Consider the following 14,635-nt stretch of genomic DNA (forward strand, 5'->3'; position numbering starts at 1 on the left):
TGTTTTAAAACACGGTTTTATGTTCGGCATACGCACCTTGAAGGACAACATTGGCATAACCATTGATGTGTTTACAACATTTGCGTTGTTAGATGCGTATTTCAACATTACAATCCGCGTGCAGCTGCCCTTCGTGCAAGGTCGGTGTTCGGTGCCAATGTGAAGTTGGCAACTCGTGGCGAGACCGCGAGAGGAGACAGACGAAGCTGACAGCGATCGCTGTCGGTTGCCGCCAGGGCAGCTAAACAAGTCCGAGTTTCAATCCGAAACAAGCTGACAAACCAGTCCAACGAGGGAGCATCTTTTTGTTTTGTACGTTGGCTCGAACTTACACGCGAGGCCAATGCCTTTTATAACGCATGTGCGTTCCTGTTTGTTTCTGAACATATTTCTGAGTCAATCTCGCCCAACAACTATACAGATCTTGACACGAGTAACATTTTTGGAAAGTTTAACGAAGCGATTGGTTTGGGTGTAGGTGCTGTAGCACGCTTGGCTACGTACAGAACATTCATTGTTTACGTGATAAAAAAAAACAAGTGGAGTTGTCCCCTCTATGGTTTGTGTGCTCAAGTTCTGAGCATCCATTTCGTCGAAATAATCCGGACGTTCGTTGCTCCCGAGTGAGTGGAGGACAGGCAAAGACCGGCAGAGCCGACGCATATCGTGAATGCGCTCAACCTAAGTTGTGAGAATAAGTTTAGCCAACAGCTCGGCGTGTCGGTGGTCACAGCATAATTACCGATAACACTGAATTGCCTCCAGTTGGGCAGTTTGTGAGCTGGAGGGATGATAGGGGAGTGTGGGTGCGAGTGGTAATAGGGGAATGTGAGCCAAAGAGAGAGGGTGATCGGGATAGGGGAGGTGTGGTGGTGGGTGAGGGCTGGGAGCTGAGTGTTGGCTGGGCGGTTCTGGCCGTGTGTGGCTGCGTGAGGAGGAGGAGGCGGGTCTGTGGGCGGTCTCCCTTCCAAACAATTATCACTCCGATGCAGCTGAGCGCGGCGCCTCTTCGCATTTGGGAAGAGTCGCGGTTGTCCACGCACCCCGCCGCCGCAGACAGCGGACAACATCATCCCCACTCTCCATCCAGGTGCCCTGCGCGCCCGCTCTCCTCGTCGACTGCATGAGCTCCACACAACACACTCCCACCCCCTGGAGGTTCACACATGAGCCGGCTGCTCTTTGTGTTTGCCCGTGGTCGAAGTTTTGCGCAGACGGCTCAATTTGACCCCAAGTGCGAAGAGATTGTTTCGTGTGTGTTTTTTTTATTGGCGGCATCTGCAAGCAACATCGTTAGCAGCAGCATCATCATCAGCAGCAGCAGCATCAGCAGCGTGCGCCTCCACGTTATGCGGTGCGCGGATGGTGCGGGGATCCTGGACGCGAGATGAGACGGAATTCTGAGTCCAACTCATTCCTTCTGCTCGTGGTGGTCGCGCTCCAGGTGAGAATCGAGGAGAATACCGCGCGTGTGTGTGGTGTGTGTGTGGTGTGTGTGTGGTGCGAGTGGTGTATGTTGTGTGTGGTGTGTGTGTGTGGTGTGTGTGTGTGTGTGGTGTGTGTGTGGTGCGTGTGTGGTGTGTGTTGTGTTTGTGTGTGTGGTGTGTGTGTGGTGCGTGTGTGTGTGGTGTGTGTTGTGTGTGGTGTGTGTGTGTGGTGTGTGTTGTGTGTGTGTGTTGTATGTTGTTTGCGTGTGTGTTGTGTGTGTGTGGTTTGTGTGTTGTGTGTGTTGTGTCTTTGTATTCGGGATGTGGGGAGCGGTAGTGCAGCGGTTAGCGCGCTGCGAACCAGACGAGCCGAGTTCGATTCCCGCTCACGGCCAACACTCGTGAGGAATATCCGAACCGGTTCTGAGGCTCCCTCTAGGTCGACTCGGACTCAAATGGGTACCGGGTGCGGTGTGCAAACATCGCCACGGGCGCCACTGGGAGACAAAGGCGGCACGGGTGTGGGGCTGGCCACCCGTGCATGCCTTCATAGGTGCTCGCTCACCACTTGCCCCAACAAGTCTGTTTACGCTATTCGGGTGATCTTTGTCTTTGTTGTGATGCACTGCGGGTAGCGCATTGACGTAATACATAGCTGGCAATCTGAGTTGAATGGAGATACATCACCAGTCGTGAGTGATGTGTGAATAGGAGCCGTTCCTCTCCCTTGGTCGAGTCAACCTTACCGGCGCGATGTGTAAACATCGACATTGGGGAGACAAAGGCGGCTGTGTGTGGTGCACGCCCACCCCACCCGTTCGTGCCTTAATAGGCGCTCGCTAACAGCACTCGCCCAGCAGGGCAAGACGGAGGGAAGAGAGAGAGTTTGGTGTGAACATGCAGCCCTGCTGGTGATACTCGCGGTGTTCACGTGGGGCGGCGTGTGAGAGGGGGGGGTCATCCAGCGGTGGAGTGATCATGGCTGATGATGGTGGTGGTGGAGTTCAGGTGAAGATCTGTGTGCACTTGGGTGGCAGCCTGCAGCTGCAGTAAGTGGACTACTTGTGCCGTTCAGTTGTCTGCGTTGCGAATGTAGATACAGTCTGTATCACTGTGTGAATCGGACAAAGACATCGTCTTCACAGACTGTTGGGGCAGGCGCTGTTAGCGGGCACCTATGAAGGCCGGCACGGCACACGAGGGGGTGGGTGGCCAACACCACGCCTGGCCTCCTTTGTTTCCCCAGTGGCGATGTTTACACACGAGGTACCAATTTGAGGCTGAGTCGACCTAGGGGAGACCCAGGACCGGTTTAGAAAATCGCCACTGATGTTGGCCGTGAGCGGGTTCGTTTCGCAGCGCGCTAAACCACTACACTACCGCTTCCCACACAGTTACTGTGTGTACACTTGAATACACGCATCACGATGCGCAGTCTAAACAAAAGATAACCCTTGTAAATATACCAATGGGCTGTTTTAATAATGAAGATTCACTCTGGACGTTCATACCAACACGCATGAGAATGGCCACGCGTTATCTTCACGTGCAGTGTAATCGCGCGGGTTATAGAGGCGGGCTAGAGACGGGGGGGGGGGGCAGTCCAAGCTGGTGAAAACATTAAGTGGACTTGGGGCCGGACACGTCATCGCTGGAAGTGAAGGATGAAGGGCAGTGATGAAGGGCAGTGATGAAGGGCAGTGGTGAAGGGCAGTGGTGAAGGGCAGTGGCGAAGACAAATGACGGAGTGGAAGCCAAGGAATGGAATGCGTCCGAGTGGGCTACGTGGAGGAGACGGAGCATGAGATCAGCTCGTAGACGGATCGTTACATCTCAGGGCCGTGAGGGATGGCGACGGCTTGGGGACGTTCTTCATTCAGCAGTGGATTGGCCATGGCGATTAATAATGATGATGAGAGCTGTAAGTGCATCAGCGATTGCAGTTAAAATAAATGATTACGCAATTCATAGTGATTTTTGCATATAATTCTAATCTAATCAGCAACATCAAGTCATAACCTCAGCCTGGGCATATTGAGAAGCACGGTAGACTGGGATGAGGTTCGCATACCTCTCAAGCCATACGGTTTACCCGTATTCTTGTACAGGGGAATTGAGCTTTCAGGTCCTTTCGGCATACAGCCGCTTCAATAGGGGCATTTGTTTTGTCTGTGTTTGTGTTTCTCCCTTGTGATGGGACTTTGTAGGATGAATTATAAAAGAGAGAGATTTATAAAAGATCACGGAGTGACCAATAAGGTCTGAATTGGTCTGTAATAAGTGGGGCAGCACTGATAATGGGTTGACAGCTATCGGTGCGTGAGGTGCATATTCAGGCTTGGATTGCAAACCAGCGCGCACGGCTTGTGCTGCTGATGCTGCGTGAGTTCATGGCGCGTCAACTCTGTGTCCCCTTGTGTTATTTTGGCCGCTTTGGTGTGGGGGCAGTTGCTAAAGCTGCCGCCAGTCGCTGCTTCAATGTTACCGAGTGCGTGAGTGAAATTACTCCATGTGGCTCGTGGACTGCTCTCACGTGTGCCACGCGTGGCTCGTGAGATGTCATCAAAAGCAGATTGGTGCAAAACCACAAGCTTTGTTATTACTGGCAGTCAGTAATTAAAATGAGTTAGTTTAATTATTGACTGGGTGACTGCTCCAGAAATTCAGGTCATCAGCTGTTGTTGTTGTCCATCTGTAACTTCCCAATTCTGGGGAAAGGCCTCCCTTACTTTCTTCTTATTTTCTCCCATTCTTTACATTTAGTCCTCATTGTCCAGCCGTGGCCTCCCAACTCTGAGATGTCTCGTCACCGTCCCTTCCGCTGTCTTCCCCCCACATCTCTTTGCCTTCTCTCGGTCTCCACTCCACAGGTATATTTTTTCCCAACCTCTTGTAGGCTGCCCTCATGACGTGATGGACTTCCCATTTCCCCTTGATTCTGTTTTTCACGAACACATCAACTGTATTTCATTTAAATTAGTGGTCAATATTTTTGTAGCCATGGCAATCGAAAAGTACACAGACTATTCACACGCTATTCTATTATTTAACTTCACAGTTGCACCCACCTCGGTTGATTATCGTGTGCTAAGTGCATGCAGATGTTGCCTCTGCCCCTGTGACTTTCAGTGCAGAATTTCAATCTGTGAACTTGCTTCCTTGCGACAACTCATAAACGGTGGTCTTTTGTCATAAACGTTGCACGTCACTGTTTCTAATGTATTGCAAGCCGAGCCATTGCATCTCTTACACGCATTGCTCCATGACGTCAATTTGCATGAAGCGATCAAGGTTCATTTGAATTCCATCTTCCTTCCACGCCTCCTTTGTTCATGTGCAATTATCTCCACTGCTGCATTGCATAACTCATCACGTGCACTTCTTGCTCATAGCTGTCGGCTGTGAAAGCTTGAGGGGTGATGGATGATTGATCTTTGGAGTATGGTGTCCCTGTAGATTCGTTTTGCAGAATTCCATACAGTCCAGGGCCATTTCTTTTATTTGTGTCCACTCTGTCTGAAAAAGTATTGTTAGTATAACTCCTTCAACAACAAGCGATGCCTATGCGTGAATACGTAACACAAGCAGGATACTCTTTGGTTCTATCGGTAAAGTCACGTAGGTAGAAATAAAATAATAATAAAAAGATCGCTTGTGTTGCGATCGAAACGTCGTGATTTATTTTATTTCTACCTACGTGACTTTACCGATAGAACCAAAGAGTATGGATTCCTGCAGTTACGAAAGCTTCAAATGAACAATCGGGATACTTACGCGGGCAAGAACGTGGAGACAGCTTTGAGAACGAGAATGGTCATGTGATGTGTACCTAACAAGAAGTGCTGCAGCTCTTGGGTGTGCAGGCGGTGCAACTGCGCCGGGACCCAGAGGGGAGGGGTTGAATTGGATAGGCGGCCCCACATTTAATTCCTTGCCGCAGGGCCCAATTCGATAATTGTCATTTTCATGTCATATGTGAGAACACGTATGGCACACGAGACTAAGCGTCTGCATGCATAGATTTGAAGCGTGCCATCGTCAGCCATGATCAATCCACTGCATGGTCTCTCCAAGTTGTCACCATTCCTCAAGGTCCTACGATGCCACAATGATATGATCTCCACATCAGCACATCTCTACAGTGGTCGTGCCTTCATGCAGCAGCAATCCATCGTGTGTGTGTAATCGTTTCTGGAGCGTGGTATGGGGTCGCCACCTTTTCCACAAAGCAAACCCGGACACAATTATCAGTCGGCCTAGTTCTGTCATCGATACTGTGCAGCCTACTGCAATAAAGTTCAAGACAATCCCGATACCATATCTTAGTAGAAATCAATTATTGGCACCACAAATACAAACATCAACTCCCAGATCAAGGTTTTTTGGGGGGTTAGATCAGAATGATTAAGAAGTCTTTCTGACACATTTCTGGCTAATCGCCTGATGATGCTACTCTCCAACACACCGGTGTGCTGAAGGAGTTACTAATTGGCAACTTTTGTTTACGTGACAAAACTTACGAAATGGATATTTGTCGCGAAAGGCCTGCGTGTTAAACCCATCGACTGCCCAGACTATCTGGGTCAAGCCCGGATAGTTGGCAACCGCCGAAGCGCCAAGGAGGCGAAGTGACTGTGCGTGGCGCCTCCTGCCGGTGAGGTCCGGCACCGCCCGGGTCCTCCGCCGCTGGTCGCACGCGGTCCGCGAGGGGACCAGGGCCCGACTTGTTCATTGGGCCCGGGCAATGCAACGGCGCAAATGGGCGCAGCGAGCGTGGGTGGCCTCGCCCGTGAGCGGGAGTGATCAAGCCGACGTTGAGCCACGATGCGGCCAACAGAACACCGCGAGCGCACGTTCACGATACGCGCGAGACATCTGCACACGCGCCGTGTTCAAACCCATTGTTTGGTGATACTGCGTTGCCAGTGGTGCACAGGCGAAAATTAGAACAGGAAACCTCAACATCCGTCAATAACACTGTGGCCTTAAATTGAAATATATAATAGACGACGTTTTGGGCAATACCCCTTCAGAGCACAGACACGTTTAGACATGGCCCAGACACCGACGGGTTCTTAGATATGGCTCAGAGACACCCACAATGTGTTTGCACTATATAGTATGGCTATAAGGAACACTATTTTTAGACGTGGTTAAGACGTTGGAGTATGTATGGGGGATCGGAGAGGTAGGTGGTGTCGAGTCCATCCACGGCTGATCTTGATGCCGAGTGCGATCTTCAGATCGATTCCTCAGCAATGCGATGCTTTGTGCACAGGCAAATCAGCAACGTTATTGCAAACGCTCAACAATGCTGTGAAACACCCAGGGCCGATTTGAACGACGCATTCTAAAATCTATGACCATGTGTGCAGAGGATTTGCACAGCTAATACCTCATGGTGGAGATTGTTAGTAACGTGGGAACAGCGTGCCGGAATCGAGGAATGGACAACTTTGATTCCCCGCTGTTATGCATTCTCTAGAATATGGACTACCTCTGAACGGTCAAGGTGCGTTCCAATATCTTCATCTGCATCACATTGATAGACTTTTTATTTTATTTAAAAAGCCCACAGGAGGCAGATGCAAAACACGCTGCAAAGTTGCGAGTTGGTCGATCGCAAGGGCTCGGCCACTGTGCGGTGTCACGGGTGCCCGCACACCCCAACATTTTCTATCGGGCTGAGTGACACAGTGGTCACTCGCCCCCCCCCCCCCCCCCAGTAATGCGTGATTCAAACAAATTACTCGAAGCCGGTGTATGGCAAGCAAGAGCGGTTTATACGAATGCTGTTGAGAGGTCACACGTTTGGCCGTAACGGTCCGTGGCCGACTGTGCGCGATGAATGGAGTGGAATGAGGGGCACCCCGAAGTGGCGTTGTACGAAACGTGGTGCAGTATATTTGAGTACGACGTTTTCGCCTTTCCGTCGAGGCCACTGGACATGCCGATGGCGCTAAGAGAAAACCTTTACAAAGAGACAGCAGGGCACGGGTAGTCACGTAGATTTACCACAGCTCGTGCAGTAGAACTGTTATTTCCGTGACAAAGTGGGGGGCGAACTTTGCAGATGCTATCTGCGATCTCGCCGACAATCGTCGGGAACCGTTTGCCGGTAGAGCTAACTATTTAACTTTTTATTTTAGGAGGTAAGGCCCACTGAGCTCCACAGCTCTTTTTCAGAAGCAACCTGGCCACAAATGATGGCTCGACAAAGTGGCTTATCACGTGGACATTTATAGCAGCTAAATACTCTAAACGCCGTGGTGTTGATTCTAAATGTGGAGGGGAAAAAGCGGAGGACCCGGAAAAAAACACACGTGACTACGGGGATACCACCCGCTTCCACGCGTGACCGCGTCCCCTGCTCGATCGTGCATCATGTGCTGCTGCTACAGACGGACGTCAAGTGCTGAACCCGTCCAACTCGGGGCCCGTTTATGCCCCAAACCTCCCCCTGCTGCTCTCAAGATTGGGAGGAATGTTTCGCGTCATTGTTGCCCAGTCTCACGAAAGAGGGTAAAAAAATACAAAACAAGATCAACCGATTAAACTTGTGTGTTTGAAGCGACCATTACCATCTTCTATCACTAGCAAATGCCATTAAAGATAAACTTCCAACTTAAAAGGAAATATGATAAGCTTAATAATATTATTGCAGTAATCTAAATTGAGCGCTTTTGAAAATATGAATGTTCCCATATCCATTAAGTTTTACGTTGCTGATGGAGTATTGCGGAGTACTAGTGCTGGGCTTGGTGAATGTGTGTGTATGATGTAAAGGGACTGCCTGGTTAGCACATCTTACCCAGTGGAATACTCTACTACACGTGAGCTGCGTGTAATGTGAAACGAAATTTCACGCAGTAGCAAAAAGGTGAGTCAGGATTTAATGACTGCTTTATAGTTGATACTGAAATACTTCAAAACAAAGACACAATTACACCCATTGCTTGGGTCATTTCAAAATGCAGTTATTTGCATGTTAATGTTTTAAACACACCATCATCAATTAGACGTGCCATGAAGAAGGGCCATCACTCAAAATGTCACCTTTCGTGATTTTTGTAGATTTGTTTAAATTTGCTTTGCTTTTGTCAAATTGGTGGCACAGGTCACTGGCAATTAAGACTATCCTATTCATTTGAGTTCTCACCCAGTGCAACTAAACTGTCTCCGGCAGGCCTGCATGGTGGGCGCCTTCGTGGGCAACATGACCGGGACGGCCGAGTCTACGGTGGAGAGCAGCGTCACCTCATCCACCTCATTGATCTCATCCACCTCATCGACCACCTCTTCTTCTACCACGCAAATTCCGGTAGCGCTGGCGCCGCAGGCACCGCAGGCACCGTCCAACGAGCTGCACCCGTCCGAGCGCCGTCAGTTCTGCGAGTGGCCCTGCCGGTGCCCCGCGCTGCCCCCGCGCTGCCCTCCGGGCGTGAGCCTGGTGACGGACGGCTGTGGCTGCTGCAAGACGTGCGCGCGTCAGGGCGGAGAGCGCTGCACCGAGGCAGACACGTGCGACTATCACAGGGGCCTCTACTGTGACTACTCCGGGGACAGACCTAGGTACGAGATAGGCGTTTGTGCATGTAAGTTTCACCCTTTGCAATCTCTACCCCCCCCCCCATCCCCTGTGCACCAGCGCTAACAGCAGGTGGTCGAGATAAACCCTCCAGGCCGCCGCTGCGGCCACTAAGTGGGTTCCGCCGGCCCACGTGTTAACGCGACTTTGCGGGATTGCGCTACGAAGGTGCCGTTTAATGTTTGGGAGGTTTGGCCACCGTTAAAAAAAGTCGCGCCTGTCATTAAAGAATTCAACTGTTTTTATTGACGTTGAAATGTTTAATGACGGTGGATATTGAAAGCTGCAATGTTCTTAGTATTTTTAATTTTAGAATACCTGGAAGGTTTATCTCTGTTAAACTAGAGGGCCAGTGATCCAAACAACATATAATTTCATTACATTTGAACCCAAACTGTGCCCTTACCAATCACATAAGTTATATACAAAACAACCTTCAAGAGCTCTCTTGAAATGCGACGAATGAAAATGTTAAATTGGGGATTTAAGATCAACACGTGTGCAATGGTTAACACTGGGAAATTATTCACATGTGCTGGGGTGACATGTCATTTTACATGTGAAGGCTCCAATGAGGCCGCAGATTTAATCTGAAAGTTAACTTCATGCATTCAAGTGAATGATTGTTCAGTATATCATAAACATTTATCTGTTACGTCTATGGACATTACATCTATTAAGCAGCCAGCACACCTGAAAAAGCATATTTCAAAACCTGGGAAGGTCTTACGACAAACCTTCCTGTGAATTGCACTTCTGTCTGTGAAAACCAATAGGGCCCAGGTGCCAATTTAGTTTCGTATTTATAAAACCGCAGTAGGTTATGAAGTGCGGTCCTTCATAGCATGCACATGACTCCCGTTTAGGAATTTACAGTCGAGCTTGCATCGACTCTCCTCGGGCGTTTTCTGTGGGTCCATCTATCTTGAACATCAAACAGGTTTTGGCCGTTTGCCAAGCCGCATAACATCACGCCAGTGGCCAGGGGCCCCGAGGCACGACGAGTCCGCTAAGTCAGTCTTGCACTCGCCCTTGAACATTGCGTTCTCCCGGCGGAGCACTGCTCGACGTCGAGGTTCTGATTTTTTACTTTGCGAAAGTGGGTAATGCAGCACCACTAGGATCCATATTTGTTGCTGCGTTAGGCCACGGATATTTGAGTTCACCATGGAAACAGCTTGCTTATGATGAACTCAGGGTTATTTACACAAACTCAGCAGACAACCCCTATGTTTGTTACAAAGGCCTTGTCGTAAAAATGCCAATATTTACCATAGCTATTGCCTGCATTTTTTTTTACAGCATATAGAAGAAAAAAAACGCAACAGTTTTGAGAGGGTTTGTTTTCCATTTCATAGGGAGCCGCCACTGTGTAGTGGTTAGCATACTGGACGTGGAGATGCAGAGGTCACCGGTTCGACTCCATCTTCTGGAGTGGCAGTAGAAACAATGGTGCGGGTTTCTCAGTCCTCCCCCTGCACCTCCGATTCCCACACCACAGTTGGTCGATTGGCAATTCTCTTGCGGTGGGGTAAAGTGTGGGTACACCCGCCTCTTCCAACACATCTGACCAACGTGGAAGAGGAGACCAAATAGCCTCTAGCGAAGGATATTCTGCCAGCAGTGGCAAGACCAAGCAATTGCGGGGCTGTACCTCAAATTTCCTTTTAGAAAAGAAAGAAACAACATTGGTTAAAGGCATCCGACAAATGGTACTGTTCAAGATTTGGTTGTGGTTGTTTATTGCTATTATTGCCTTGCATGGACAGCGTTTCATTGTATGTACAGAGTAATTGTTGACTTAGAAGACTGCTTTGCTGGCCATATACTCTGCTACACCACTGGAATGTTGCAGGGTTTGACCACAATAGACGACACACTCATATATGGGTTCCTTTCATGTGCAGGCTGAGATATTGTCATGCAGTTTGACATGAGAGAAAATGTTGGCCGATGCATCATTATAGTTGGGCATATCTTAATACATGTGGTTGTGCTTGTTTTGTATTTAAAACTGGTATTCAAGATTGTTAACTAAAACATAATTGTTTTTTATTTATGTTTTAAACTTTTCACCTTGTACACAGCATGTAACCTAAACTCCAATTACCTTTTGAAGGAATGCTGTCCTGGTGTAATGGTTAGCCAGCATACTTAGTTTGGAATCAAAGGAGATGCTGGTTCAGTCTCCTGGCGTGGCTGTTGAACTAATGGGCATTTTTGTTTTAATCCACAAACCTCTGTCCACCCAGCAGTAAATGTGGGCACACCAGAGTTGGTCGTCGCCAGCTCACATGTGTTGGGGTAGTGTGGGTACTCCCACTCTTCTGAGACATTTGGCCAAAATGGAAGGGTAGGTGAAATACCCTCAAGAGGGGCTCTCTCTAGACCTCCCTGTGGTGGAGGTCCTTCTGCCAGCAGTGGTGTGAGCAAGCAATTTCAGGGCTGCACGTTGAACTTTTTAAAACAAGTCTGTACCTGTAATATTTCCTGTGTAAGTTACCATGCAAAATCCTGAAGGAGAAACCCATGCCGACTTTAACCAGTCCGTTTCTCATGCACTATCCTGCTTCTGATCGCCCACGACCTCGCGCACGACCTCCGGCACGATCGATCGACAGACATCATCGGCGTCGGCTGCCGCCTCAATGGCGAGCACTACCAGAACGGGCAGACGTTCCAGCAGAGCTGCCGCTACCGGTGCACGTGTGTGAACGGCGCCATCGGCTGCGTGCCCGTGTGCACGCACGAGTCGCGCCCACCGCTTGTGTGGTGCCAGCGGCCGCGGCGCGTCGCCGTGCCGGGGAAGTGCTGCGAGCGCTGGGTTTGCGACGACATCCGCGCCAAGATCAGGAAGTCCGTGCCCAAGCACCTCGCTCTGGCAGGTAGGCACGGCGAGTGAAATAACATGCGCCAATTTACACGACCCCAAAAGGAAAAGTTTCCTAAATACGCCTTGCCCGTGAAGTCATCTGCTTCGAAATGTTATTTACTTTATGCTTGTTGCCCACGAAAGCCCGATAGAGCATCAGGACTTTTTCAGGAGGGTCCTGTTAACTTTTTGTAGTCTGGGCTGATGCCACTATCTGTAATCCCAATGGAATAATTTTCAGATAATTTTGCAACATTGCTATGCTTTGCAGATACCAGTCAACATGTTTATTTTGCTATGAGGGGTTTGGAGAGGTGGAGAAGAAACTCCGTACAGAAATACACAGCAGTCAAGAATTGAACCCTGGGCCTTATTGCTGACGAGGCACAAGAGTTACCACGGCGCCACCCTCCTGCCCCTAAATAATTAGAAATACTTCCCATGAAAAATCCTTAAATTACAAATAGACCTTGATATAGTTTGCGAAATCTGAATTAAGTTGACAATACAATGGGATGCTGCCATGGTACGTACGTTGGTCGGCAAACTGGACTTGACAGTGTTTCTGTTTAACCGACGTGCTCACCGTTAACCTCCTGGCAGTGTTCCGAGACGAGCGCGAGGAAGACACCCTGTGGAGGAGCAACTGTCTGGTGCAGACAACATCGTGGAGCCCGTGCTCTGAAACGTGCGGCCTGGGAATCTCGACGCGCATCACCAACCACAACGCGGCCTGCAGCATGAACCGCGAGCGCCGCCTCTGCTACGTGCGGCCCTGCGAGACCAACGGAACGCACAGCATCCGGGTAGGCACCTCGACCCGCACCGAATCGAGGCGGGGAAACCCACGCGAGGTGTGGGTGAGCAACCTGGCACTGCATTCAGATAGGCATCCACCACTTTATCATTATCTAGGTGGGCAACCTGTATTGCATCCAGATAGGCACCAAGCAGGCAATACATATTTCACCTGGGCAGTTATAGGTAATCATTCATAACATCATTAAGTGGCAGGGTTGGAGAATATGTAAACCGATTACTTATGAAGCTTTTCTTACTCAGGAAAGCGCTACTCTGACTCGAGACACGTTTTCAGTAGGGTCCTGCCCATTTTTCACAGTAGCGGGCGATATTGCCAAGTGTAACCCCAATTGAGTAATTTGCAGGTATGTTTTAGCATTGGAATGTTTAGCCAATACCAGTTACCAGTATATTATTTTAGCTATGGGAACAAATCGAAGAATCCAGAGGAAACCCATGCAGAACAGGGCTAGAACAAACTCCAGTCACCCAAGTCAGGAATCAAACCCTGGCTCTTGTTGTTCTGAGGCACAAGTGTTACCACTGTGCCACCATAAACAGGAATAATTCCGATGCCCAAAGCATCAAAACATCACCGACGAGTGTGCCATCCCACACACCCTGGCGGGTATCCCTGTAATCCATACAGCGTCGACTGCCTGCTTGGATTGGTTGAAGGACCTTAACATGCAACTCTGACATCTACCCAAACTTTTACTTCCCCCCCCCACCCCAATGCCATACAAAAGAAACCGAGAAATACTAAAAATATCACTTTTAGATGTACTCTGATGAGCACACTGTCATCCATTTTGGGTAGTGATGGTACATTCAGCTTTATGTAACAAAACATCGACTTACTGCATAGGTTTTCATGGTTGTGCTGTATAGCTAACGTATTTTCAGGCTGTACAAATGTTGGGAGCTTCTAAAGTTCAACGTCAGACATGACTAACAAGACGCGGTCAAACCAAAACACATTGGAGACCATAGCCTTACTCCCTAATTAAGCTGTATTTCTTTTTAAACTAAAAATTACCTTCAATGCATTATATTATGTTGGCCTGCGAGGCGGCCTAACCTGCAGAACTGCCCTGGGGTGTATAACGACCGTGCCGGTGCTCGCAGGAGGGACGCAGCTGCCAGAGGGAGTACCGCTCGCGACACCCCGTGCGCCTCGAGCTGTCCGGCTGCACTAGCGTCGTCAGCTACCTGTTCAAGTTCTGCGGGGGCTGCCGCGACGGGCGCTGCTGCGACCCGTACCGCACCGCCACCATCAGCGCCGAGTTTACCTGCCCCGACGGAACGCGAACCAAGTGGCAGCTCATGTGGATCAACTCATGCCGATGCCACAGGCTCTGCCGGAACCCTAACGACATCTTTGCCGACTTAGGAAACCACGATGGTTTCAACGGGATTGAAAACTGAGCCGTCCATGACCAGGAATGTGAAATTGCTTTTGACCACACTTTTACTGTTTTGACAACGGCACGCATTTATAGAAGAGGGGGGTGATGGCGTAAAGCCTCAGTGTCTCCCTGAGGTTCACATGTGCTCTTTGTTTATTACTCTACAGACACTTCAGTATTGAGATTCGAAAACCAACATGATCACAGGTTTGGGAATCAACAACTACAGTGATGGGAGTGTTCTTTCACCAGAGGGTAGTGTGTGACTGAAAAGCTTTGTGTTAAAGCTAGATGATAATATAAATGCTAAGCATGTGTAAACGGTTTTATATTTAGATGTTTATTAAACAACTGGTGCTTTAACATATTTTATGTAACGAATGTTTGCACTTGCCTCTATTGCCTTATAGAATCTGTGTGAAGATTCAGGAAGAGATGCACATGATTTAAACCGGAGACGACACTTACACAATCTAACAATTTGTTACCTGTTTTTCTTCAAGTGCAAACCATGTTAGTCTTCAAAGAAGAATATTTT

General features: G+C 49.1%; 1 protein-coding gene across 1 annotated transcript; it reads left to right on the top strand.

Annotated features, from left to right (window-relative positions):
- Positions 1-995: 995 nt before the first annotated feature.
- Positions 996-14,464, top strand: CCN4 (cellular communication network factor 4). Its single transcript, XM_061569007.1, has 5 exons — positions 996-1,444; positions 8,614-9,022; positions 11,637-11,900; positions 12,491-12,693; positions 13,817-14,464. The coding sequence occupies exons 1-5, from the start codon at positions 1,388-1,390 to the stop codon at positions 14,114-14,116; spliced, it is 1,233 nt and encodes a 410-aa protein (XP_061424991.1). The 5' UTR covers positions 996-1,387; the 3' UTR covers positions 14,117-14,464.
- Positions 14,465-14,635: the final 171 nt, after the last annotated feature.

Source organism: Lethenteron reissneri, chromosome 42 (genome assembly GCF_015708825.2).
Source record: "Lethenteron reissneri isolate LAM-NWPU_2019-01 chromosome 42, ASM1570882v1, whole genome shotgun sequence".
NCBI classification, from domain to species: Eukaryota; Metazoa; Chordata; class Hyperoartia; order Petromyzontiformes; family Petromyzontidae; genus Lethenteron; species Lethenteron reissneri.

Excerpts from the sequence above, each read along its gene's own strand:
- CCN4 (XM_061569007.1), top strand. The coding sequence starts at position 1,388 with ATGAGACGGAATTCTGAGTCCAACTCATTCCTTCTGCTCGTGGTGGTC. Across the intron at positions 1,445-8,613 it reads TCGTGGTGGTCGCGCTCCAG|GCCTGCATGGTGGGCGCCTT; the intron begins GTGAGAATCGAG and ends TGTCTCCGGCAG. Across the intron at positions 9,023-11,636 it reads CGAGATAGGCGTTTGTGCAT|ACATCATCGGCGTCGGCTGC; the intron begins GTAAGTTTCACC and ends ATCGATCGACAG.